The 25,963-nt window shown below is 49.5% G+C and overlaps 12 protein-coding genes across 12 annotated transcripts in view; 5 read left to right on the plus strand and 7 right to left on the minus strand.

The window, feature by feature from the left end:
- Window positions 1–29: 29 nt before the first annotated feature.
- Window positions 30–2,098, plus strand: UREG_05133 (uncharacterized protein; the record flags this gene model as incomplete). The annotated part of the gene is made up of 2 exons (XM_002584398.1): window positions 30–366; window positions 513–2,098. The coding sequence occupies 2 exons, from the start codon at window positions 30–32 to the stop codon at window positions 2,096–2,098; spliced, it is 1,923 nt and encodes a 640-aa protein (XP_002584444.1).
- Window positions 2,099–2,659: 561 nt separating this feature from the next.
- Window positions 2,660–5,266, minus strand: UREG_05134 (uncharacterized protein; the record flags this gene model as incomplete). Its single annotated transcript, XM_002584399.1, has 2 exons — window positions 2,660–4,505; window positions 4,692–5,266. The coding sequence occupies 2 exons, from the start codon at window positions 5,264–5,266 to the stop codon at window positions 2,660–2,662; spliced, it is 2,421 nt and encodes an 806-aa protein (XP_002584445.1).
- Window positions 5,267–7,320: 2,054 nt separating this feature from the next.
- On the plus strand, window positions 7,321–9,918 carry UREG_05135 (uncharacterized protein; the record flags this gene model as incomplete). Its single annotated transcript, XM_002584400.1, has 4 exons — window positions 7,321–7,409; window positions 7,475–9,485; window positions 9,541–9,799; window positions 9,854–9,918. The coding sequence occupies 4 exons, from the start codon at window positions 7,321–7,323 to the stop codon at window positions 9,916–9,918; spliced, it is 2,424 nt and encodes an 807-aa protein (XP_002584446.1).
- Window positions 9,919–11,069: 1,151 nt separating this feature from the next.
- Window positions 11,070–11,258, minus strand: UREG_05136 (uncharacterized protein; the record flags this gene model as incomplete). Its single annotated transcript, XM_002584401.1, has 1 exon — window positions 11,070–11,258. One exon carries the CDS (start codon window positions 11,256–11,258, stop codon window positions 11,070–11,072), a length of 189 nt encoding a protein of 62 aa, XP_002584447.1.
- A 1,164-nt stretch (window positions 11,259–12,422) lies between these two features.
- UREG_05137 (diphthamide biosynthesis protein 3) lies at window positions 12,423–12,755 on the plus strand (the record flags this gene model as incomplete). Its single annotated transcript, XM_002584402.1, has 2 exons — window positions 12,423–12,614; window positions 12,693–12,755. 2 exons carry the CDS (start codon window positions 12,423–12,425, stop codon window positions 12,753–12,755), a joined length of 255 nt encoding a protein of 84 aa, XP_002584448.1.
- Window positions 12,756–13,276: 521 nt separating this feature from the next.
- Window positions 13,277–13,992, minus strand: UREG_05138 (uncharacterized protein; the record flags this gene model as incomplete). The annotated part of the gene is made up of 2 exons (XM_002584403.1): window positions 13,277–13,552; window positions 13,615–13,992. 2 exons carry the CDS (start codon window positions 13,990–13,992, stop codon window positions 13,277–13,279), a joined length of 654 nt encoding a protein of 217 aa, XP_002584449.1.
- Window positions 13,993–14,364: 372 nt separating this feature from the next.
- Window positions 14,365–15,636, plus strand: UREG_05139 (uncharacterized protein; the record flags this gene model as incomplete). The annotated part of the gene is made up of 1 exon (XM_002584404.1): window positions 14,365–15,636. The coding sequence occupies one exon, from the start codon at window positions 14,365–14,367 to the stop codon at window positions 15,634–15,636; it is 1,272 nt and encodes a 423-aa protein (XP_002584450.1).
- A 465-nt stretch (window positions 15,637–16,101) lies between these two features.
- UREG_05140 (uncharacterized protein) lies at window positions 16,102–17,756 on the minus strand (the record flags this gene model as incomplete). Its single annotated transcript, XM_002584405.1, has 5 exons — window positions 16,102–16,406; window positions 16,507–17,023; window positions 17,130–17,138; window positions 17,303–17,679; window positions 17,705–17,756. 5 exons carry the CDS (start codon window positions 17,754–17,756, stop codon window positions 16,102–16,104), a joined length of 1,260 nt encoding a protein of 419 aa, XP_002584451.1.
- A 337-nt stretch (window positions 17,757–18,093) lies between these two features.
- On the minus strand, window positions 18,094–21,204 carry UREG_05141 (uncharacterized protein; the record flags this gene model as incomplete). Its single annotated transcript, XM_002584406.1, has 1 exon — window positions 18,094–21,204. The coding sequence occupies one exon, from the start codon at window positions 21,202–21,204 to the stop codon at window positions 18,094–18,096; it is 3,111 nt and encodes a 1,036-aa protein (XP_002584452.1).
- A 679-nt stretch (window positions 21,205–21,883) lies between these two features.
- UREG_05142 (uncharacterized protein) lies at window positions 21,884–22,168 on the plus strand (the record flags this gene model as incomplete). The annotated part of the gene is made up of 1 exon (XM_002584407.1): window positions 21,884–22,168. The coding sequence occupies one exon, from the start codon at window positions 21,884–21,886 to the stop codon at window positions 22,166–22,168; it is 285 nt and encodes a 94-aa protein (XP_002584453.1).
- Window positions 22,169–22,689: 521 nt separating this feature from the next.
- Window positions 22,690–24,581, minus strand: UREG_05143 (sphingosine-1-phosphate lyase; the record flags this gene model as incomplete). Its single annotated transcript, XM_002584408.1, has 4 exons — window positions 22,690–23,701; window positions 23,756–23,889; window positions 23,940–24,417; window positions 24,490–24,581. 4 exons carry the CDS (start codon window positions 24,579–24,581, stop codon window positions 22,690–22,692), a joined length of 1,716 nt encoding a protein of 571 aa, XP_002584454.1.
- Window positions 24,582–25,517: 936 nt separating this feature from the next.
- UREG_05144 (aspartate aminotransferase) overlaps window positions 25,518–25,963 on the minus strand; it is a gene marked incomplete at both ends in the record, with an annotated part of 1,634 nt that continues 1,188 nt past the window's right edge. Inside the window, 3 exons of the mRNA XM_002584409.1 lie at window positions 25,518–25,619; window positions 25,688–25,747; window positions 25,805–25,918. Of these exons, the coding sequence (XP_002584455.1) occupies window positions 25,518–25,619; window positions 25,688–25,747; window positions 25,805–25,918 (276 nt within the window). The remainder of the gene's footprint in view (window positions 25,620–25,687; window positions 25,748–25,804; window positions 25,919–25,963) is intronic.

Consider the following 25,963-nt stretch of genomic DNA (forward strand, 5'->3'; position numbering starts at 1 on the left):
AGCCGGAAGGTTCGCCACGTCAAGTGAGCATGGGTGCCGTATGGCACGTTGGAGGTGTTTCTGCTGCCCTTGGTAGCCCCCCAGCCGGAAGCCCTGGCATGTCTAGCCGCTTTCATAGGACAGGAACGGTGGCACCCACATATTCAGCGAAGTTCAATCGTAAGGAAACCGATGCGGAACAATATCGAATGCATGAAGCACGCCTTGCCTTGGCTCTAGATATTGACCCGGCTTCCAGGATATTTGGGTTCTCAATCCCGCAAACCCCACCAGATACACCATCTAACGTTGTATCTCCGAGTCGTGCCCGCGCTCCGCTTACCTGGAAGGACGACGCATGGAGTAGAGGCTTTGATTACCCACCTAGTGAGGACACCCGTCTCTTCTGAGCTTATTCCTTTCCTTCTTACCTGTCTTTTACTGCGTTTGTGTATTCGACTTGCTATATAAAATGAAATATATGACTTCTGTATTGCTAGTATTCTATCATCATCCGGCTAACTGATGTGTAGCATCGCCAAAAGCTGCCACAAAAAAGAATGGGAAATTTATTCCGGCCGTTCCTTTCCGTGTGTTAGATGCCCCATTTCTAAGGGATGATTATTACTCTACGATATTGGCCTATTGTCCAAAAGCTAGGGTCCTGGCTGTTGGCCTTTCATCGCGAGTTTATCTTTGGTCAGAGCAGCATGGCGTAACGAACCCACCACTGCAGCAAGCCTCTAGGCACAACTTTGTGACCTCTCTGTCCTTCTCTTCCGAAACTGGGGGTCGGAGTATTCTTGCTGTAGGACGTCGTCAAGGACAATTCTATCTCTGGAGCACTTTTGATCAAGACGTTCGATTCAAGAAAATCTTTCCGGTCGGTGTGGCCTGTGTATCCTTTAGAGATACCCCTTCTATTAGATCGTCTGAATTGTTTCCACGCATATCTGTGAATGTTGAGCATCTGGCCGTGGGTGATGATGCGGGCAATGTTTGGTACTATACCGTGGAATGGACTACTCCTAAGCTAAGGAAACGGTACGGCTGGGACGGAAATATGACTCTGGTTGCTAGGATAGCCGCGCATAAACAACAGGTTTGCGGCCTTGCCTGGTCGCCAGACGGAAAATTCTTTGCGACAGGGAGCAACGACAACATTTGTCTCGTGTTTGACATGGAGAATATTCTAGCGGGTGCTTCACAACCTGAAATACCGGGTGCGAGTGCTCAGAGGCACTCGTGGAGGACTCGCCAGTTAGATCAGCTACTACTTTTACGCCACCGAAATTACAGCACCATATCATTACTGTCTGGGTCTATGACGAGAAACGACACCAGAGATGCGGATAGCGGTGATACTGAGGACTATTCTTCCGAGTCATCCCAAGCGCAGACGGTTATTATACGCGCAGACCGAGAGAGACATAGGTTGAAACACCACGCCGCAGTTAAAGCCATCTCATTTGCGCCCTGGGAACCGGCCCTCCTTGCTACAGGAGGTGGCTCGAGTGATCGTTGTATCCGCTTCTGGCACGCCCCTACAGGGGCATTACTTGCCACGATTAACGTCTATGCACAAGTTACGAGCCTAATATGGAGCAAAACACGACGCGAACTAGCAGCAACCTTCGGATACGCCCATCCCCGCCACCCCTATCGGATTGCCGTCTTTGCCTGGCCAAGCTGTGAACAGGTGCTGGCAATTCCCTGGGCAACAAGTGAGGACATGGAGTATGGAATTACCATGCCGGGGCGAGCAATATGGGCCATCAGCTATCCTGGCGGCCCTAGCGAGATGTTGGCTTATGCACAAAGTAGGATGCAAACCGGTGCCGAAAGTCCTGATATTGAAACGCACGGTCGCTCGCTTTCGGGCGCAAATAGGCAGTCAACCCATGGGCGTGGGGATAATCCGCCTTCCATGTCACGAGTCGCGCACACGCAGGGTCATACCTGGTTTCCTAGAACGGAAAGGGAGGGATGCATTGTTATTGCATGCAGCGATGAAAGTATTAGGTTCCAGGAGGTTTGGGGAGGCGAGGCCCGAAGCTTGAGAGGAGGGACTGGCGTGTTTGGGGGGAAGCCAGATCCTCGAAAGCTTGCACGGACATGATACTACTTGGGACTCGAAGGAGACTATCAGATGATTGAGCGAGATTTCGCAAGCTGTCCTAATAAACCCCCTTATGACTTCTAAGACGCCCTTTTCCCTAAGGCTAGGCATTTAATATCGATTCTATGTGCAGTAAGGCGTATTGCTATGCAACCAGCTGAGAGATTGATATGGGCCAACCCTTCTTTGATTCTGGCCCATAACCCCGAAGTGTCTTCAATAATGCATAAAAGTGATCTATGTATCTCTCTTGCATTCCATGGAGAAACCGGATCAATACATCAGAGTAGACGACATGCAGTCAAGTGTAAAAGGTGCTTTCGATACTCTGTCAACTTTCAAGCTGGATCCCCAAGCCAAAAAGGAAAAGAAAATATTCAGTACAGCAGTACATAATGCCAATTTATAGAGAAACATTTTTTTGCCGAGGGGTACACAAAAACGAAAAACGCAGGATTATCCAGCAGGTTGATATCAGGAAGACAGAAAACAAGAGAAAAAGAAGATCAAATAATAGCTCTAAACCAAAGACACGGGGCGTAGTCCGTCACATAAGCTCCCTTACCCTCGACTTTTACCCTTTTTTATTTTGGATTTCGACGACGACGACGGTGGATCGTCGACAATTTCAGAGTCCTCATCCGAGTCCGCGATGAAATCGACCATGCTTCCTAGATCCTCTTCATCTTCATCTTCATCCTCATCCTCATCCTCACTTGCGTCATCTGCGCCGTCGTTGGATTCTTCGGCTTCATCGTCAATAAGCTCTTCGTCTTCCTCATCATTTTCATCACCTTCCTCATCCGACGCAATGCCATTAACTACCATGGGCATATCCTCCTCATCATCTTCTTCCTCCTCGGCATCTTCACCGCTGACATCACCCATATCAACGTCGTGAGCACCCCGCGACCCCCCGACATCCTCAATAGCAAGCCGTTCCTCATCCTCGCTTTCTACCACATCTTCTTGCCCTTCAACGTAGATCACATCGTCATCCTCACTCTCAGTCCGTCCCTCCCGGGCTTGATTCAAGCTCCGTCTCAATCCCAGTTGGGCGTCCAGCATGTCCAATTTCCCCTTTAGCAGCAACAAGGACGAGAGACTGGCTGAGCGCTGATCCAAAACTTTGAATAGAGAGGTCATTCGCTTCAGTATTTCTGGGTGTCCTGCTATCGAGCCGCCGTGCGCGACGCATGTCCATTGCACCCAAACTAGTAGGTTACCATAGCGGCCTGGTCTGGAAGATAGGCGCTCAGCGAGCTTTTGGAGTAAAGTGGCAGCGAGGGAGGAATCTAGGCGTTGGATGGTGGCGCGTACAATGTTTACGTCGGTGGTGTGCAAGCAAGATTCGAGGAGGTTGTGGTCGTTGGTCTTGAGGGATTGCGAGAGAACGGTGGCAAGAGAAAGGCCAGCGGATAGCTGATTGAGTGATTTAGACGGCCTGGTAGTGGTTAGTGCTCCCGTTTCGGTTTCGTCGAGTTCTGCTGCGACATCGATTTGTTTCGCGGTGTTGGCGCGGACGAGGTCACCGAAAGAGGGTTCTCCTTCGTCTGCCTCATCTTCAGCATCGACATCGGCCATATCGACATCATCGTCTGCTTTTGACAAGCTCTCAGCAGGCGGGAGCTCTTCATGCACTTCCGGCTCTGCTTCTGAATCATCTTCTTCATCACTTGTCCCGGACACATCGTCCGCTTGACCGTCCGTCGCAAGTCCCTCCGCGAAGCCACCCTGTTCCACAGTCGCACGCGATTCGTCTACATGGCTTTTACCCATGTTTTTCACACCGTTCATCAGTGCAGATCCAACCATTGACGCAGACTTGCCGCGAGCAATCTCGTTTTCACCGTGAAGAGCTAACTCTTCTGAATCCTCGTCCCGCCAGCGTACCCGGTCGAATACAACATTAGCACCTGCTTCTACCCATGCGACAACGATGTCAGAACCGTCAAAACAAACGGAGAGGATGGGAACCATAGTTCTCGAGGCGTCAGGCTTGACGATTTTGACACAAGCGTCTGATCGACGCGTCGCAGCCTTTAGCCGAGACTTGAGACTAGATAGCGTGCTAGCAGACTGCGGCTCGCCAGCTTGATGGAAGGGCCTTGTGAACAACTCAATCGCTCCGTCTTTAGTGACCGCAGCGAGGAGTTGCTTTTGGAATAACGCCGATCTCGAAGCCTCATCTTTCTTATTTCGCGACTTTGAGCTCGCAGCGTAAAATGCTATGGACTCGATCTCCTTGTCTGTTACTAAAGAGCCCAGGAGCTTTTTCTTTTGAATGTCGAATAAATTTATGTAGCGATCTGAATCAGTCGCAAGGAAGAATTCGGATAGAGACGCTAAATCATTAGACGATGATATCAATGTATGTACGGTGTTTCGCATAGCGCTAAAGGACACTCTGCCGTCCTGACCGTCATTGTCAGGGTTTATTAAGTACGGTGTTTGTGATGCGCAAAGGACCGGAGGATTCGACGGAACAGGGGGCGCCAGAGCTCCAACGGAAGCCGAAGGTAGGGAAATTACTCTTCAAGGATATTAGGCAAAATGAAATCGTTGGAAAAGGTGGGTAGAATTCGCGCCATACCGTGTTGCAGTGCCAGTCTGTAAATTCCACTGCACGAGCTTTCCATCACCTCCAATACTCCACCCTTCCACGCCTGGCTTTTCAATTGTGAACCTAAAATCTCTGATCCCCCGTTCATGTCCGCCGGTAAGGGTCGCAACAACCTTACCCTCTGCAGGAGAGTACATTCGAATCTCCGATGAGCTCGTACCAAACGCGACCACCGCATCTCCCGGTTCCGAAGCATCCACGATACCATTGACGCCAGAACTCCGCTTGCGCTTTTTCTTCAAATGCTGATCTCTATCTGCATGTGAATCGCCGTAGTATCCCCAGTCCAATGAAGTGATAGCCTCCTTTGGGTTCACCGCATGTTCACAGCGTAATCGGCCGGAGTTGATATCATGTATCCGCAGATGCTGAGCATCCAGCCCCTGGATCACTGAGGCAAAAAGGGCCAATTGATATTCTGAAGGTGAGAACGCGGAGCGAATCACGGATGATTTGTTGCCGGCGACTGGAGTGCCTGAAGCTCCTGGAGCTGCCGCGGAGGAGATCTTCGAGACTGGCGCTCGGGAGCGTTTTTGGCTGGGCATCTTGAAAAAGTTTTAGGGAGAGAATGACACAAACAACGAAGACAAAGTACAGTTAGGTTAAGGCCTGCAGGCCTGGAAGAAATGATTCAATGAGGTGCTGCAACGCCCGCCGTCTCCTAGGCAGAAAGCTCCTCTGCTTCCTTGCCTGCGGCTTGATTCGATGTGTGAAAAAAATGTTGATACCCAATTCTACGCTTGGCCGCTTTCGGCCTAGCATGCCTACTCTGGCCCGGAGTTACTTTCCTTGAAGGGGAATTAGTGGGCCCATCGGATATAATATTTTCAATGCCCGGCGCAGCGCGCAATTGCTTCGAACACAATCTCTGATTTCATTCTCGTGGGGCTGCGCATCGAGTTCAACATGGCATTATAGTCCAGGATGAGGTAGATACGATTGCATCGGCGCAATTATGGAGGAGAGGCTTTTAAAAAGTCTCCATTTGTAGGCGGGCCTTTGAAGATCACGTGGAACCCAACGGACGTTTCGGCTGGCGATTCAGCGCTTTGGTTGGAAGATGATGATATCAGGCCCCAAAGTTGTGATCTTTCTTCTTTTTTTCGCCTGGTTACGGCTCCATGCAGCCGGCAGCTTCCAACAAAACGCCTTTGTACATTTGTAGGAGATTTGAAGGTTGCATATCAACCAGATCACGAATCCTCATACTTGTTGATGGGCTGGAGCGGAATAATTTTCAAATTCGGTCCTAGCGCGGACGGCTGTGTAATGAATGAAGTAATTTATTGGTCTCTGATTTCAACAAAACGGCGGAAGCTGGGTTGGTCCGTGTGGCGAAGAGAACCACTTCTGCTGTTTTTGAGGCCTAATTTCAATACCGGACGCCGCCGTGACGTGAATCGAAAAAAACAAAAAATACAAAATGGAGCCAAGTGGGGCGCTGGTGCCGCTACCCTGGCCAATCGCATCATCAATAAGCTCAGACACCGCAGCATCGAGCCAATCACCACGCGAAGATTGCAACTCTCCTTGGATCGCCCAATTTAGCGTCGTCATCCGAGGCTAGTGGCAGGAGTCTGTCATGATTCTGTTGAAAGACCAAAAGCCCGACCGTACTTAAGGATTCTAGCACCCCCCTCCGAATTTTCTCTGTTTTCTCCTCCTCGCTTTGCCTCTTTCTCGTCTCGCCCCTTCCAGCCACGCACCATTCCAGCTCCACCCACCAACCAGCTCCGAGACCAACCACACACCCACCACGGTACGTCTTACTTCCCCTGGTTTTGTCGCGTCATTTCCACGGCCACTACACATTTGTCTGTTGTTCCGATTTCCCGCCCGCCGTACACCATTATTGTCGCTGTGGTACTCCGTACCACGCACCCTCACCTGTACTCCGTAAATGCTCCTTGCTTCACATCTTGATGTCCGTTACCCAAGATATGCTGCTGAAGACAATTGTGTTTTCAACATTGCTCCTAAATCCTCATTAGCTGCCATTAAGCTGGTGCTCCTCTCTCCATTCTGTGCTCATTCACTGATACCCCATTGTTTTGTTCCCTCAAGCGGAAGCCTTGGTGCCCTGCTGCTTTCCCATCCAATCAGCTCTTCCCATTGGCTTGATTTGACTTCCGCTCCTTGCCTCCACGTGACCTGGTGATGCTGATTCACTTTCTTGGCAATATAAAATGGGAGTTTCTGGTTTCTCGGCCACACCATTCTTCTTCTTTCTTTATTTCTCCTTTGTTCTTCACACAATACCTTGTGACTTAAATCACCAGTTCAGAAATCGACTTTTCTTTTTTTGTTGGCAACCCAGTGTTGCACGCAGCTCAACCATAATTCCCACCAATCTGACTGAAGCTTATCTAGTTTCTGCATTTTATTGAGACGCGTCGTGCGACCCAATTACTTTGTGGCGCTTCTCGACTTTATCCACATATTTCTACTTGGCGCGCCTCTGCGAGCTTTAGGCATTCCTCCATTTTCCTGGAACGCCCTCGCAAGTCTTTCCAGGCCAGCGCTTCTTCTTATCGGCTCGAGTCGCATCTTAGATAAGAACTGGCGCGTCTTATCAGCACGTGACTAACACCTGCTAAATATGGCAACGCCGCCGTCGGAAGCCACTCTGGAGGACAAAGTCAAGCCTCTTTCTCTCACTGATCCCCCTGCGACTTCAAACATCACTGGGTAGGTCACTTGCCTCGTCGCAACTTGCTAAGTTGTTATTCCCTACTGACAATGCCGATGCGCAGTGGCACGGAGCAGGCGCCTGCCCTTCCGGCCAAAGTGGGCGAAGCCGCTGCTGGGACGAACGGGAGGTTATCGCCTGTTGCGAATGGAAATTCGTTAACCAACGGCACCAAAGAACCGTTAAACAGTCTCACCCCTTCTCCCACTGAGAACGAAGAGACAGCGACCGAGCCTATATCTTCCAATGGACTGCAACCTCAGGCTGATCAAGTCGGGTCCCCAAAAGTGAGCATTGCTGATGCGAAAGCAGAGAACATGAGGGACGCAGAAAGTGAGGCTGACTTGCAAAAGGAGCCTTCTGTTCCAAATGCAGGTCTAGAAGCAGTGACTTCAACCTCCGCCGAAATGGCAGAAGTGAAATCACCCCCCAAGGCGGAAAAGTTTCTGGATACAATGCCCTCTCAGCCAATCTCACCACCTGCTACCGCACCCGTGGTCGAGTCAAGCGAGCTCCATTCTACAACCGCGCCGCCACCCTTGTCGATCAATCAGGATCAAGACCAGAAGATGACTGACGCACCACCGCTGTCGCCCAGTAAAGTGTCTCGGGAGCGAGAAGAGGATGAGACCGATGAACCGGCCGCCAAGCGAACAAAGACAGACACCACTCCATCGCAAGATGATTTCAAGGTCCCGGAGCTGCCAGCAACAACAGCCGAGGCCACTCATCCCGCCATGACGCCTTTACAGAGCAAGTTCTTCACTCGTACTCTCGCTGCTCTGAAACGAACCCATGACGCGCGATTTTTCAGAACTCCCGTTGATCCAGTGAAACTAAACATCCCCAACTATCCATTGATCATTAAACATCCTATGGACATGCACACTATGGAAGAGAAGGTAAAGCACGGAGCTTATAAAACGGCTGACGAGGTGATTGCAGATTTCAACCTGATTGTTGACAACTGTGTCACATTCAATGGTCCAGAACATGTAGTGACCATCGAATGCTTGCGGTTGAAAGAGAACTGGGAGCGCCATCTAGCAAAGCTTCCGAGTCCAAACGAAGTAGAGCCTACTGCAGCTGAGAAGAAAGCCAAGAAAGCAAGCGCTGCTCCCACCAAAACCCAACCAACACGACGAGAATCTCAAGCAAAGACGAATGCCGCGAAAGCTAATAACGCCAGCTCGCCAACTACTTTTGCTCTTGGACCTGAAGGCCTTCCCTTAATCCGTCGAGACTCGACCACGGTGGATGGTCGCCCGAAACGTTCCATCCATCCTCCAAAGAATCGAGATCTTCCATATAGCTCTAAACCCAAGAAAAAGAAATTCCACTGGGAGCTCAAATTCTGCGAGGAAGTGATGGATGACTTGCACAAGCCCAAGAACTACAATTTGGCATCTCCATTTTACCAGCCGGTCGATCCAGTCGCACTAAATATTCCCACTTATCACAACATCATTAAGAAACCAATGGACCTTTCGACTATTCGAACAAAGCTGCAAACCGGGCAATACGAGAATTCCAAGGAAATGGAAAATGATGTTCGTTTAATGTTCAGGAATTGTTATAAGTTCAATATCCCTGGGGACCCTACGTATAACGCCGGTAAGAAATTGGAAGAAATCTTTGACAGCAAATGGGCCCAGAAAGCTCGTTGGCTTGAGGCACATGACCCTACGTCCGCCCACCAAAGTGATAGCTCGGATAACGAGAGTAGCGAAGAAGAAGGCAGCGATGATGATGAACAGTCGGAGAAATTGCATATTTTGCAAAAACAGATTGCGGAGATGTCTAAGCAGGTGGAAGCAATCCGCCAGAAAAAGAAAAAGACCCCTCCTACAAGTTCGAAGAAGGGGGGCAAACCGAAATCCGGTAAAAAGGATTTGAAAAAAGGAGGGCCTGGCAGAAAGGACAAGAAAGGTGGAGTTAAATCATCCAAGCCAGAGAAACAGCGCTGGATTACCTATCGTGAAAAACAAATAATCTCCAATGGCATCAGCTCACTACCCGAGAACAAGGTGCAAGACGCTCTCCATATTATCCAAAGCAATGTGCCTGCACTTAAGGTAAATACATCCTTTGCTTGCGAATATATCTATATCGTGCTAATATAGTGATAAGGGAACGGATCAAACCGAGGTTGAGCTTGACATTGATGAGCTTCCAAATAATGTGTTGGTGCTTCTGTTGAATTTTGTGAAGAAGCACGCTCCGCAAACATTGGAATATGATGAACCAGCTCCCGAACCTCTTCCAACCTCTGTCACGTCAAAACCCAAGAAGAACAAGCCCATGAATGCGCATGAACAGGAAGCGCAAATTGGCCGTCTTGCTGGTACCCTTTCAAAGTTCCAGGGTGGGGGCCAATCATCTGATCCTAGTTAGTCTCTCTCCTTGGATCCTTTATAACGACTCATGGCTAATACTGGTTTAGTTCATTCTGAAGCGGCACCTGAAAGCAGTGATGATGATGACTCGGAAGAGAGTGAGGAAGAATAAATGCTCTCAAATGCCTTAATAGTACATTTTCAGACTCCAGTAATATCTTCTGACACCTGGGAACCGCGACGACGTATGGAATCTCGATATCAAGTCGTATGTGTTGATACGTAATTGGTCCACTTGATTCTCGCCCACTGGCCATTCCGACGGTAACTACTGGAGTATTCAACGATTAGTTTCTCTCTGGCCACTCCCGGTCTGATGCAGATATACGCCTTCTTCTTTTCACTGTATTTTAATGTCTTCTTCTTATGCGACGAGCGCGCTTTTGCTTTCCTGCTCTGCGTTCTATCCTTAGAGGTCTGAGGGTATTCCATTTCAAAATGCATGGGACATGTCGCAGCCAGGCTTCATGGGTTTTTCTTGCTTCGGGCTTTTTGATTTATGGCGGAGAGTTGCTTGTCTTGCCCTGGCCTGATTCGTATCGCTGTTGCTCTCTTTTGCGGCTGATTAGCTCGATCGATGGAGTGTTGAAACGCTCATTTAACACTCTGCGGGCAACCCGGAATTCTGCTTCGGGCCAACCAAAAATTACTGTAAAGACAAAAAATTGATTCAGTGTATGATATAGATTGATGATATTGGTGCCTGAAAGATTTCACTGTTTTCTTTTGTAGATCAAATCAACCGTGTTGCTCTGCTCCAAACTAACTAGTTAGTTAATCGTCAACCGTCATCTCCAACTCTGCGAACAAAAACTGCTTCTTCGTCTAACATGATCCCGCAATGTGATCCCGCAATTCTCAAGGACAATCCTCAGTTCAATATCCTACACCAGCAATTGACGACATCAATTCTAAATCCGGATGGATCAACACGCGCGCTGGACGAGGATCCATTGCGGAAGCATGTGCAGGCGGTCAGTTGAATCCCTCTTCATTTTTCCCGCGTGTGCGTTCAAAGCCCAATTCATCTCCGCTAGATCCGTTCACATTTTCTGACTTTGGTTCTTTCTGGATACAGGAGCTCAAAAAACGTCAGATCCGGGCTGCGAGGACGCGGATCTTGAAGAGAATCGTTTGCCAGCTGCCATATGATTTAAAGAATAGCCTGCCCGATGAAGTACGCCTGATCCTTTCTGCTTATGCCAGTGCTTATTCCGATTTGCTACGATCTGACTGCCTTTTTTTTTTTTTTGGCAACATTAGCTACGAGATCTTGTTGCCATCATCGCCCTTTACCTTGGCCACTACACGCCCAGTGCGAATGCGACCGAGGACAATGGCAGCACGGAAGAAGCGGTCTCCCTGCTCGAACCCGATCTGAAAGCTTTCAGATCGCAGCTTCCGAATCTTCTTCCCGCTATCCGCAGCAAACTCGCCTCTGACCTCACGCATCTCAAGAATCTGGCGGATGCTACATCCCCCAGCTCAGCCGGTATCCCCGATCAATCGCGCATCCCGCAACATACTCGCGTTGACAGTCGTCTTCGTCCGTTGTCGTTGAAACCTACTTCTTCGTTGTCCGTTGCTTCTTCACAGGCCTCAGCCTCGACGCGATTATCAAGTCGTCTTGCGGCTCTCCGGGCTTTGCAAACGGTGGAATTGCCGGCGGCGCAGAGAAAATTGGCTGTTACAGGCGCAGAGGTGCTTTCTGCACATACTCTTGTCATGGAGCGGATGGTACAGGTGCTTGAGCGGACGAAACACGGATCGTTGGCGAGAGCAAGTAAAGCGAGGGCGGAGTATTTGGCGGCAGTAGCGGAAGCGTTGGATGGGAAGACTAGGTATGATATCTTTACCAGTTTCAAACCATTCTCTCCCCAAAAATAAAAAAATAAACAAGTGCTGATAAACGTTTGGGCTGCAGGATTATGGAACGCGATATCCTTTCTACTATATATACTCCCGAAACTGTCAACGCGCTGCAGAACTACCGAAAACACCTCCATGATACCCGCGTCCGTCTGGAGGAACGGGAAAGAAAAGCATTGCAGGAGTTGGAGGCTTATGAGATTGCTAATACGTCGAACGGCGACAACAATGCACAGGGAAGTAGGCCGGGAGCCATGGTAGACATTGCAAAGCGATATGGATCTTTGGTCAAGGAGGTGGAGGCGGTCCGCAAGGAAATTAGGCGGCTTGGTGGGAATATGTAGCGATCTACTCTTCCAAAGCCCCTTCTCGCGGCTTATTATTATGATATCAACACTTCGCGATTTCCGAAGCGATGACGGTTCCACCGCCTTTTCTTCGGCGTGGCAAAAAGGGCTTGGCGGTATAAAAAGTTGTGGGGAACTTTATTTTGCCATCGTTTTTATCGGTTTGACGGAGCGATGAGCCTGCAATCCAACAGCAGTCTATGCAGACTGGATTCAACTTCTAATCGACAATATCAGCCAACAAGAACCTGTCTGCAGTGCTCCCTTCTCTTTGCTACCAAAACGCCAACAGCGCACCTAACACCCTTAACCCCACTATACCACCCCACCGTTTCCACCTCTACTATCGAGTCTCACAACCGCCTATATACGCGCTCTGGCTCTATAATCGTACATCATGATGTCTGACGGCGTATCCATATACGATGAGATCGAAATCGAAGACATGACTTTCGATCCCGTCCTACAGATCTACCACTACCCGTGCCCATGTGGCGATCGGTTCGAGATTGGAATCGCGGATCTCAGGGATAGTGAGGAAATCGCGATTTGTCCTAGCTGCAGTTTGATGATCAGGGTCATTTTCGATGTGGTATGTATTCCCACGCGCTTGTCCCTGTTTGTGCGCGGACGTTGGGAGATGGCTGGCTAACAAACAATGGTCTTACAGGACGATCTGCCGAAGGAGGGAGAAGATGGAGCTGGTTTAGCGACAGTGGCGGTTCAGGCGTGAAGGAATATAGGCTGGTCATTTATGAATGAGTGACTCCCGCGACGTCCCCTCTACCCAGTGCGTATGGGGACAGCGGACAAAGGACGTGCTAAACAGACATGCTTTGTGAAGATAGCCCAGGGCGATATTGTCGGTCGCCAGTATCATGATGGCTATCTTGTTGAATATTTGCCGTTTATACCGGCAGTCATACGCTTGGTAACATCGTGACTAAAAGAAGCAAAGGTGCGGACTGCAGGGCGTTCAGCCGGAATATCTAGTTCTAGGGCAACGCTGCAAGAGGGAGAACGGAAAAAGCAAGGGATGAATGGATGCATACTTCCTTCAGTCACCGGGGTCAGACCTGGATTACGTTGTATATTTGATTCTCGATTTAGAGGTTTCGAGATACAAGCTCTCCTTTGATTCATCGGACTTCGCTCCTTCGGGTTTGAGCTTCAATAAGCCAAAGTAATAAAAGTACATGAGGAATATTCGCGTGCCCGAAGAACCGCACAGCCTGTAACAATTCCCCAAGTTACCTATTGCCGGCTCTGCTCATAGAGATTCTCACTAATCTCCACCCCGAGCTCCTTGTTCAGCAGGGTAGTGAGATTCGAGCCATCCCGAAGGTAAATCCACTGTCCACCAGCATATTCTCTCGTGCCCTCCTTCTCCCCCATCGAGTCACCCTGCACAACCCAATCGAAGCGTTTCGGCCCAGAGATAGGAGAGCTTAGCCATATTTGCTTGTTCGGCGGCTGTTTGTTGACTACGTACGTTCCGACACCGGGAACAGTGACATTGAGCACACCGGCCTGTACGCATACAACCATTAGCCGCTCCGTCATACCAAACGTCACTGGGTCAATTGGCGTACACTATACTCCGCTTCTGTCTCTGATCCTTCTTCATGCGCCTGCTCTAGCTCCGTTAGCAGAACATTGAAGTAGTGCTCTGAGTATTCATGGTATTGGGCGTCCGTCAGCGGCGAGGGTTCCCCGACGTGAGGCGTGACTCCGGCTACGTCGTTGGATTCAGGGCTTGGGGGAGGGGGATCCGATGAGCCTGGGGTGATGCCCTTGTGAAACGCGGGTGTGCAGTGAAAAGTTCGAGCAAAGGATCTCTGAGGAGTGCGAGTCGTGCGCGTTGCGGTCACGGCGCGGGTCAACGATGGGAATGTTGTTGATGCTTTGGCTGGAGTGCGTGCGGTCGAGAAGAGGGAGCTCAGAGCTCGGGCTGAGCTTCGGGATAGCATTGTTGGTTAACGACTTGGGAGTTGTCAGTATTGGGCACGTTTTAGGGAGTTGTGGCACTCTGAGAGGAAAGATTCGTCTTATAGCTTCAATTGGAGGTTGGAAGAAGTTGGAAGACAAGCTTCAACCTTCGAAGGGATGCGGAGAAACCTCAAGCTTCCAAGTTCCTGTTGACCTTCAGGCTTTCAAACAGCATCGCCACCATTTCCATCAACAATATTTACATTGGTTTCACTTGGTGCTTGACATAGCCTCGTTCCTCAACTACATATAAAACGGGACCTTTTGAAGCATCTTCTCGGATCAAAACACTCCTGAGACGAAACTGTCACGTTATCCTAACCTTGCCCTACCCAAGCTCTGGTCGTTTCTCTATGGTCAAGCGTTTCTGCGGTATACCTCGGAACACTAGATCATTCTCCAAAGCCAGCTGGAAAGCATCGAATAACTCCCTAACTTGTGTCATGGGGAATAGAAAACATAAAGGCCATCATGGCCAGAAGCCCCCAAACGCAAACAAGAAGCCTCCATTGACGCATTTCCTCTGTTTCCCGCTTGTCAACGAGACGTCTGCTTCCCAGCTCGTCAATTCTCTGGCGGAATTCAAGTCTCGAATTCCACTTGTAGCCTCGGAAGCGGTCGCCAAAGCAGAAGCGGCAGGGCACAATGTGCGCGTACCCTTGGTTCCTGATGATGCCATACGGCCCCTGGGGACGCTTCACTTGACACTGGGCGTGATGAGTCTTACGACAGACGAAAGGCTAAAGGAAGCCTTGGAGTTCCTTAAATCCCTGGACCTGAATGCTATGTTAAGGGAAGTAGAGGCTCAGACGGCATCGACGCCTGATGAGCAACCCGGAAAAAGTCCTATCATCGGGCAAGAGGAGCATCCGCAGCCTCTAACTGTCTCCCTGACTTCGTTACATGCTCTCCCAACAACTCGCTCGGCAACAATGTTGCACGCCCACCCCTTTGACCCAACGTCTCGCCTCTACCCATTCAGTGTGAATTTGCGAAACAAGTTTATTGAAGCGGGATTTATACAAAATGACATGATCAAAGATCCGAAAATGAAAAGGAAAGGGCAACAGGAGCAGAATATGCCGCAGCAACAAACAGCTAGACAAAGAGTTTCGCATGGGGACAGCGATAGCGACGGGGGCGTCGAGTTGCCTGTTATCCGCAACTCCATGGCCACTGCTTTGAGTCAAGAAGGGCTTATTCCAAGACCGCTGCTGCTCCACGCTACCATATCAAATACCATTTACGCGAAAAGTCGACGATCCTTTTCAGCATCCGGCAAAAAGCGAGCATATAAATTTGATGCGACAGAATTACTCTCCATGTTTGGGGATAATGCTTCGCCTATCAACCAATCTCAAGGCGGTAGCCCAAAAGAAAACGGCCAAAGTCTCCTGAGTAAAGCAATTCCACGAGCGATGGCGGCAGAAATGCAAGAAGCTTCCAAGAAGCAACTGGAAGCTCAGGCACTCATGTCAAAAGAGCCTTTTATATGGGCGAAAGACATTCGGCTTGACCGCTTATGTATATGTGAGATGGGGGCCAAGCCTGTACAGCATGATGAGTCAAAAGAAGGCCCGATCCTGGTTGAAGAATATACTGTCGTTGGGGAAAGGAGGCTATAGCTAAGTACATGTTAGCAGCCGTTTTTATCGTACAAAAACGGTATCGGCACAGTCAATGATAGCATAAACGATATCGCTGGAATCGTGTCAACAAACGCCAAACAAATAAAGCGTTGATCTAGAGCCATGGTTTGGCTGGTTCAGGACCTGTTGGTGAAAATTAGCCTAGACATGGAAGTCGGCGGTTAATTCGGGTTAGCAGTCAGAATGTGATGCTCGCTCCAATGGCCTGAAGGGACACACGGGGTACATTTCGCGGAGAAAGGTATCGGTATCTACTACTCGTAGCTCCTCACGAATGTCCTCACCTTGTCACGTCACTTGGAGACTCGGCTTCAACAAGCACGAAACCAAGTTCATCGAGAAAGGGCTTCGAGAGAGCGTAAAGGAGACGACGGGACAGGGGACAGAAGGCACTAGAAATCAATATAAAATGAACTGGCTGCACAATGCTTGTCATACGTGCTACCCCAGTTGACCGTCATTAAAAAACAGCCGAAGCTCGTCATCGTATTGCTTTTTATGTTCCATCTTGCGGGTGAGGATTCTACCGATATCGCGGGCCCAATGCCACACCATCACGTGGCAATAATCCTCGTCGTCAAAGTGTTTTCCACCGAGCCTGTGCAAAAGTCCTTCGTCGAATATACGAAACAGCCCGATTGGACTACGAAGTGCAAGGGAAAACCAGAATGTCCCCAGCTCCCAACCCCTTTGCATGGTTGTTGATAGCCGGGATTCTCCTGAGTTGGCAAGGATAGTTTCCTCTTCTAGCGATAAAATTTGGATAAACTCCGTCCAAATTTCTTTGTATTTCTCCTCGTTGATAACATCAACGCCTTCGTTCGTAAACCATGCGGGGGCATGGACCATTTGGAAGAGAACACGCCCATTCAAGATCAATCAGCGAAGTAATATGCCAATTATCATCCACGAAGATATTGCTCTGGTGGAGATCCGTTAGTGAAAGAACGAAAGGTCCGCGGCGCAGGTTTCGCTGAAAGAATAGTGGAAAGGCGGCTCGCATTCCCGTTAAAGCTGTCATTTGATTGAGGCCGTCTGATTTATCGTTTATTGCATTGGGCTGGTTTAGGAATCGGCTGTTATGCACATCAAGTGTATCCACAATATAGGAATCTGTTGTGAGGTATGTATAATCGCGGTGTATATTTGTCGGTATTTCCTCATTCTCTAAATCTTGAATCATCGAGGTTAAAGGGCGATTTGTCAATGATAGAAACCCACGGCTATCTATTGTAAAGGAACCAATCCGCGGCAACGGAACTCGTGAAAGATTCAGTAGAATGCGTGCGAGGTCACGATAGAGCGTCTTCCGTAATTTCAAGTCATTTGACTTGTCGTACCAAGTGTCGGATAGCATTTGCCCCTGTTTTGGTTCAATATATTCTATTAACATATAACCGAGTGGTGCTGTGGATGTCAGAGCGGGAGCTTGATGTTGAACATAACGAGAGGGTATTGCGATCTCGTACGGTATAAACCTGCAAATCCATAAGAGTAGCCGTCGACGTAAACTGTGATACTGCCTCGTAAAGAATGGCAAAAAATCGAGTTTAGTAAACTAAGTTTACCAGCAAATTATAAGCAAACAAGCAAAGAAACTGAATATTTTTGAGCCGAGAGAAAAAAAAGTCCCGCGACCTACGGAGTCGCCGCTTGACAGCGAAAAGCCGTAAAGCCGGGGGATTGGTATTTGAGGGTGAGTTTCTTCCAGCCAGGCATAAGTGCCAGCTTCGCATCTGATCTTCTCATCCACATTGCCCGGGTTAAAGGCTTCGCCAACCTTATACGGGAGTGGGAGTCGAAAGAGGACGCGGCTCCCCGGCTGCTTTCTTGCCGTCCAACCTCTGAGCTTGACTGGAACGCATAGATTGAAGCTTCCGTGAATCCATTCTTTTGGGTCGGCTACGTCGCATGACGATGGCTTGATGTTTAGATGTGCTGCGACTACAGCCTTGATCCAGTCGCGTCTGTCCTCGATAGACGCGAAAAAAGGTATTCTCTTGGTCAAAATACTTGAGCCTGTGAAGGATGTTCACCTCCTTACACTTGGCCGAGGAGTAAGTGATGTCCCGCCGGAGAAGGGGCCGTTTCACCATTATATCAAGTCAAGTGGAAAGATGATGTTTCTGCTGAAGGCTCACAGTTGGAGATCTTGCCTTGTCGTGTGAAGTGCCCAATCGGGTTAGTTAGAGTTTCCCACCCCCTGAATTCTCGAGCAAAACAGCTTCAAGGCACCAGTGATTTTATATCGACTCTGTAACATTGACTTGGAATGTTAAAACCAGTTCTCATTCTTGGACTTGATCTTAAATACATTGCTTCCCATATCAAATGGCTCTACCCTACAATTAACTACTCCAACAAACCCCAACCATGATAGTGTTATATACCTTTGTGCATATGTGCCCCAAACGCCGCTGATTATGATCTCCATCATCTCACTCTCCCCATAATAGTCTCCGCTCCTCGCTCCACCGACAGCTCTGCAGCCTTGGCTTTGACTCCGCTGACCATTGACCGTTCAAAATCGTCCCTTGACCTCAGTACGGCCTCAACCCAGGAAAGCTGCAAGTCCCAGTATTCTTTCTTAAAATCCTCATATACAGTCACAACTTCGACTTTGTCCGCTTCAAGTAGCCTGACCAACCAATCGACCAGTCTCCATCGGTCTTTGATCGTGCTGGCAAAGCTTTCGGGGTATTGTTGGAAAAATGCAAAGATAGTGAGGATGTCGTCTTTAAATTTATCTGTAAAGGGGTCCTGTCGGCGGAATTTTGCGCCGCGGTTACGAACACATGAGAGATAGTGCACAAGGAGTTCGTCGGACAGTTCTTCAATGAGAATGTCACGAAGGGACGGGTGGATCATGGAGAGGTAGTCCGACATGTAATCCTCAAAGGTAGATATCATACGCTTCATCGCAAATTCACCATACCATTTTTGCGTAAAGAAGTCGGGGAGGGTGGTACGAAAGTCAACGGAAAAGATTAAATCAATGAATAGGGCGATACAATTGGTGCTGAAATCGACGTAACCATCCCGAAGAGCATTGAGCTCTAGATCCGCGCGTGTAATCAAGTACTTCTCTGTGACCAACGGCTCGAAATCTCGTCTGAAGCGTGTGAGGTAGCCCACTTGACCGGAGGCATCATTATCGTCAATACATGCAATCTGGTCGTTCGCAACGGCAATAAGCCAATCTTGTAATTGCTGGAAGCCTTTGTTGTCTGAAATATCGCCGTTCGGGGATTTATATTTAGCGCATTCTTCGGAAAGCATGGTCTGCCAGACGGACTGCCGATTTTTTAAAGCACGGAACATTGCGTCAACAACACCTTCGGCAACATCCGTCCTTTGTGAAGCGCCAGCTGCAAGAAGTTGTTCATAAAGCATACGCCACAAGTCTCCGAGGGTTTTTATGCGGAAGTAACCATCTGGATTTGTATCCAGGGCTTCGGCATCTCTTTCGAGGAAGGATTTTTTATCCGTAACAAACATACGCTCCATCCACTCGTCAAGTGCTTTGATAATTAGATTTCTCCAATCTCGAACCAGTTCGCCTTCTCGGTCATCTATCACGTTTGGAACGAGGTCAGCCTGTTTCCAGCCAAGTTTCGCCATTTTCGTGTAATATTTCTCGCTCCAGTGGATAATAGCAAGCATATTCGCGGCAGGAAGTTGGTCATCATCGACAAATTGAATCAGCCAATCGTGCATCATCCGGTGGTAAATATCGGTATAAGTTTTGTAAATATTCCACTTCTTAGGCATGAGAGATTGCATCCCTTCTCGCACTGTAAATAAATCGTTAAAAAACCATTTGAAACTTTTCTCCAACTTATCGGGATCGTCCAGGAAAATTTCCTTGGTAGATTCAAATTGGCCCTGGGCATAAAATTCGATAGCTTTCAAGAAATTCTCTTTATATCCTCTGATCGTTTTTGGGCCAATATTCATGGATTTGAACCGGCTGGCCAAGTATTCATGATCCTTTTGCGCTTCCTGCAACGCTTTGACTTTGGCATCATTCTTCTCTTCACTGTGGATCACCACGGCAAGTCTGACCACCATGCTTCGGTTATCTGATTGCACCAACTGAATGAGATTCATGCAAGCAGTACCCAAATGGTCATCAAACCATTCAATGACAGGGTCAAGGCCCTGGAACCATTCGACCAGTGTCGCCTCACTGCTTCTGTCTGGGGATTTCGAGATCTGATCCATGGCTTCATCCCGAAAGTCTCTCAGTCGTGTAATCGCCATATGTGCATTTAGTAGATTAGGTTGGTTTTCTAGATCTTCATCATCTTCCTGTAGCAGCCTTTCAATTTCGGCCAAATCGCTGTGGAAACTCTCGAGACCTTGTTTCATCATCAATGTCGCTTCAAAATTCCGGTGCATCCGAGCTAATTTGTCGATTTGCGCAAAGTCACCCACAGCTGCTTGCGATTCAGCACACAATCTGTCAATATCGCGTAGCTCAGCTCTCGTATCCATCACTAGCTTCTGGCTCTCCTTGAGCTGGTTAATACTCCGCTGCACCGTTTCGAGTTGATCTCTTAGGCCATCTCGAAGTTGCGCATCTATCGCAGCCTTCTTTCTCGTATATTCCGCCTTCAGAGCGGGAATCTTATCTAGATCCTCGGGATGCCGTAGTAGATCTTCCAGTCGAGGCAGCGCGAAGCCACCATCTTCCTTGCTTTCGCCAGGCATGGTTTTGTTGGTTTGCAGCACAATCGGCGCAGCAGGGGGTGTTATCGTGGGACGGGGGGAAGAACTAAAGATACGGTCGAAGAGGGAAGCATTGGCTGACGAAGCGACCGTATCGGGAGACGAAACGACTGAAATACCGTCAGCTTTTTCTACTGGTTTCGGAGTGGGCTCCGGCTCGCAGGCTTCGTCCGTAGGCGTTAATGCATCAGGTGTCGGTTCTTCAATAATAGTATTATCATCGCATGTGTGACTGGGTTGGTTAGAAGGTGACGGCTCGGGTTGTTCCGCAGGGCCGAATCTGAGACGGGCGCTGGGCCGTATAGACTTGGACAAGTAGCGTGACAAGGAGAATTTGGAGGAGTAGCTGGTGGCCGCGGGCTTTGACGGAGAGAGTTCTGTTTCTGAGCCAGTCTCAGCATGCGCAATTGGCGCTTCAATTGATCGCTCTGCAGGATTACCTTCTGGTGTGGACTCCAGAGGACGTTTCCCGTCACTCAACAATGCGCCTTTGTTCTTGGCAGTGGGCGAGACCGGGTCGTTCTCCTTTCGACGCTTGCTGAGGGACTTGCGAAGCTTGCCGGGGCCCCGAAAGGACCGCTTCTTGCCCTCCGACGGCGGACTCTGGTCGTGCTGGAGGCTGCTGCTGATGGCCAGCTCAAAGGCCGCTCTCCTCTGCGCCACAGACGGAATGGTGCCTGGCAGGAGGCTTCTCCGCTGCGGCTTGGCGTCATTAGTCATCGCGGTGTGGCTTGTCGCGGAAGCCGGTGGAGAAACCGATTTTCCGGACGCGGGCGCCGAATTGAATTTATCGCGGTCGTTGCGCTCGCTCATCACGGCGAAGGTCAGAGAGCGAGAGAGAGAGACTCGAGTTGCGTCGAGAGAAGATCCAAACGAATTGCTCGGTTCCGAATAGTCAACTGGACTGCCAATTTCCATCCCAACTCCCGCTGGAGCAATCCGTCGATCCACGTCACACCGTGCAGCACCACCAACGGGACGATTGCCGTGCTGGGAAGAAAAAGCGAGTGCCGGAGAGCACAAGGGGATTCAATTGGAAGGACTCGGAAAAAGAACAGTGTTGCTCAATCATATCAATCCTAAAGGCTGCACATTTTGATTTTTTGCTCTGCAGAATAGCCACTGTTTTGATCTTCACTTGTGATCTCTGAGCACCAGCTTCAAAGCAAGCCCTGGAGGAAACGGCCTTCTGGAAGTTCTTCACAACAGAAACCAAGCTCAACGGAGGGAGGGTGTGTTTCCCAAAGAGAATTTCTTCCCAGCGTGACCCAAACAAAAAGAACCAGTGCGACGCGTGCACACCCCCCGCAGGTTCCTCTCGCTGCAATAACACAATACCAACCCAAACAACACAAAGACGCCCCCAAACCGTCAAAGGCCAGACCCGTTTCTGCGCTTCCCACCTACCGGCCCTTCCCTTCCTCTTCCTCCCCCCAAACCCGCCCCCTTTTCCACCCCCGATTCACAAGAAAAAGAGGCAAGACATTCCACAATGACATTCTTCCGCATCACCCTCATCCGCTCCGCCATCGGCCTCCCCCGCCGCACCACCGGCGTCCTCAAAGCCCTCGGCCTCAAAAAGCGCATGGCCACCGTTTTCCACCCAGTCTCCCAGGACGTCGCTGGCCAGATCATGAAAGTCAAGGAGCTCGTCGCCGTGCAGGAAGTCGACCAGCCGCTCACCAAGCAGCAATTGAACTGGGCGCGAAAGCCGGATCCGGGATACTACGTCGAGAAGAGGGCTGCGGAGGTGTGGAGGGAGAAGAGGGAATTATAGCCCGTCCCTTTTCTTTTGTCTTTATGAAAGATCTTGAGAACGGGGGAGCCTTGCAGTCGAGGGCATGATGTCGATACCCAGTATACCTTCTGCCCTATTTGGTCAACCTCGAGGTCGACGGCACGAAGATCATGCTATCGTGGTGGAAGTTCGTGTGGAGCGCATGAGTCTCCGCTGGTGGCTGAACGCGAGGGGTCCGGTTTTCAACCCTTGTTGCATCTTACTGTATTTTAGTGGTGGTCGGCTCGCTTTATCTAAAACTTGGCCTGCTTCTCTGTATAATACTTCTTTGGCGTGCGAACAATCTACAGTTTTTGTTTCTCAGCCTACCTTTCAAACATTGTTGGCAAGAAAAGGGAATCAAAGTCCAGTAAAAATACATATCATTGATAGCTGTGTAGGGATGTAGGTAGACAACGCCCGTGAGAATGCATCCTATCCATCTTTTTTAACAATTTCAACAGACCTGCCTCTCTGACTCCATAACCTGGCCTCCGAAACTTCATTTAAAGCTCACCACGTTAGGAAAGATAAAGAGTATCAAGAAACCCTTCCGCAAGTCGGCTAACGATACTTTTATCCGGAATACTTCCAGCAACACCGTAAAGCGCAGACGTATCGCCGCGCTCCTTTTCCACCTTCTGTCCCAGCCGTCGTCGCTCATCAGCCTTTGCGCGCTCTAATTCGACGACTTCCACTAGATCGGTGGTGAGCTTATCCACAGCATTCGCAGTCGGAATAGTAAATGCAACGTGCATGGCTGGCGGGTTCTGAAGAGCGTTGAGATGCCACCCCTTGGCGGACATGGCATCTGCAATATCATAGATGTCAATCTCCGCAGTTGTGGCCGCAAATGCGACGACGCTCACCATCGGCTCCCCAACTACCTTCAGGTCGCGGGAAAGAACCGGGTCTTCGCGGATGGACGCTTCGAACTTCTTAGCAGCGCCAACAATCTGGTGGCAGCTGTCCTTATATCCGGATTCACCAATCGCCATCAGACTTGCCCAACAGCCGGCGATCAAGGCGCCAGGGCGGGAACCAGCGATTGATGGAGATGCATAGACTCCACCTGACCATTCTGGCAGAATGAAATATTGGTAACTGCGTAAAGTACGATTGCGATACAAGACCACAGAGTTGCCTTTGGGAGCAAAGCCATACTTGTGAGTATCGATACTGATACTTGTGACTCCCGGAAGACGGAAATCAAAGCCTCCTTGTTCCTCATACGGGGAGGCATAACCGGCCTTCTTCAAGAAAGCAATGACAAATGATCCGAGGCAGCAGTCAACATGTAAAGGTATCTTATACGAGACGGCAAGGCGGGACAAAGCAGGGATATCGTCAACAATTCCATGAGGGAAATTAGGCGCGGATCCGACTAAGAGGATGGTATTAGGATTGATTAGGCGGCGGACAGACGGGATATGAATAGTGTGTTTTGGGCCAGGGCAAGGAACCGAATGAAGTTTGATGCCAAAGTATTGCGACGCTTTATTAAAAGCCGCATGGGCAGTATTCGGAATAATCCTGGCAAAAACAGTCAGCGATGTATCAGGGTGGTAGAGAACTCTTTTATCTCACATCTCTGGCTCAGTGACTCCCCGTTCAGCATAAGCCTTCTGACGAGCCGATAAGCATGCCATGAGAATGGATTCTGTTCCACCACTTGTTGTCACACCGGCACCACCTTTGGGCGCATTGAACAGTGCAAGCACCTAGACTAATTAGTCCTTTGAAATACGGCAATAGCACAAAAGAACCGTACCATCGCTACAACTTCAGCCTCCATTTTCCTCACACCTGGAAAGACGTCCGGATGGATAGGATTTGCCACGGCGAACTGTCCCCACGCAGCTGTTTGCAGCTTCAACAGGTCGTCGCCGCCGTGATACACGGCACCGCTGACCCGTCCGTCTTCCCACATGGTGTGCTCCATTCCGGACAGCTTGTCCAGCTCCGCGCGAACTTGTTCGGCCGTCCATCCCTGCTTCGGAAGACTGTTGTACTTGATAGTCCCGGGTCCTTGGGGAGCGAGTTTTGTTTCTAATTTGGAGATTGCAGACGAGACTTGTTTGTCCACCTGGCCACGAACACCAGGGGATCGTAAGAACAAAGAATATAGCAAGAGCTGGACCTTGTGGTAGACATTGCTGATGGTCCCGACGACACCGTGACCGCGGACCGTATAGAAAGATTTCCGGGCTAATCGGAGGAGGAAGACGACAAACACAAGGTTACGGATTCTAGTGCAATGGACTGTTAGCCAAATGTTGAATTGCTCTGAGGACAGTCGGCAGTATTAGCAAGTAGCCTACATATTCAAATTCGAGAGGGTAAACAGCACATCTGAAGACGCCCGTGTGGCCGTCATGACCTTCTGCAAGGTCATTGGGATATTTGGATGCATCGTGCCGAAGCCCAACTAGGAACAATAAGGACGGAAGGTCATACAAGGAGTAAAAATGATGAACACCAAAGGAGTGTGGAACAGATGGAGACAAGAGGCGGGAGGACAGTCGATATAAACGGGGAAAAGGCAACGAAACTATTAGTTATGGATTCCAGGTGATGCAACACCGTGGGGGAGGGGAGCTCAAACCAACCAATGCACTCCTTCCGGCGGATCACCCCAGTCACGGATATTCAGACAGAAGGCACAAGCCGCTAGGGTGCGTGAAATCCTCTAGAAGCATGCAACTTGATGGGCGCAAGGGAGTGTGCTTGGAGCTTGCCAATGGATGGGTGCAGCCGATCAAGCTCCCAGGTTTGCCTTAAGTTAGTGACCGGGTTTGCTCGGCCCCTCGCAGCCGGCATGTGATGGTTTGGTTCTAGAAGGCTACGGATGCTGCGAATAAGAGAACAACGATATTGCTGCAGGAGGAAGTTGTTTATAGTACGAACTCGAGTATTGCACTGGACTCCAATGAGTAGAAATGCTATATTTTCAAGGGATTCCTGCGCGGAACATGCTTCAGGGAAAGCCGTTGGGCTCGCATCTTGCTAAAGTTGCTATCTAGGCTCGTATTCGGGTTTGTAGTGTCTCTCGCATTCGGCTCAGTGCCATGGAGTGCTGTTGTCAAGATCTGGAGAATGGAGATGGAGAAGCCGCTGGTCTCGTCATTATTGGGCAGATACAGATGGGGATTTGCGTCAAAGGCCGGGTATAAGAGCCAGAACATGTTTTAGCCAAGTGCTCCTAAACCATCATCGCTTGTATCGGAAAGAAATGCTTTAAAAGTACATCATGAAAAAGTGTAAACCAAACCGGCCATCTAAGAGAAGAGTAGAAAATGTATCATTAGAACAAGTGGCCCCTTCATGAGTTCCCACGAGCCAGTCCCCTTTAGCCGGTCACTTTGTAAATGGACTCCGCAAGTCGGGCGACATTGCTTGTGGTGATGCCTGCGACGGAAATGCGGCCGTCAAGGGTAGCGTACACAGCGTGCTGCAAGGATATTGTTAGCCAAATCCTCCCTCGTTCTACTCAAGGGGTAGAGTCAGGGTGCTGCTTACATTCTTGGCCAGTTCCTGCATCTGTTCGGGTTTAAGGCCGGTATAGGCAAACATGCCAATCTAGAGACAACTGAAAATCAGCAATCAGTTTGACATACATAAAGCGAGAGGGCTGACCTGGTTGGTAATATGGCTCCAATCATGCTTGCTTCCCAACTTTTCCAAATTTTTCCGGAGAAGCGCTCTCATCTCGATGATACGATCGGCCATGCCCTTGACTTCGCCGAGCCACTGTTGGTTCAAAGCAGGGTCGTTCATGATGGTAGAGGCGATACG

This window comes from Uncinocarpus reesii, genomic scaffold (genome assembly GCF_000003515.1).
Source record: "Uncinocarpus reesii 1704 scaffold_3 genomic scaffold, whole genome shotgun sequence".
Taxonomy (NCBI): domain Eukaryota; kingdom Fungi; phylum Ascomycota; class Eurotiomycetes; order Onygenales; family Onygenaceae; genus Uncinocarpus; species Uncinocarpus reesii.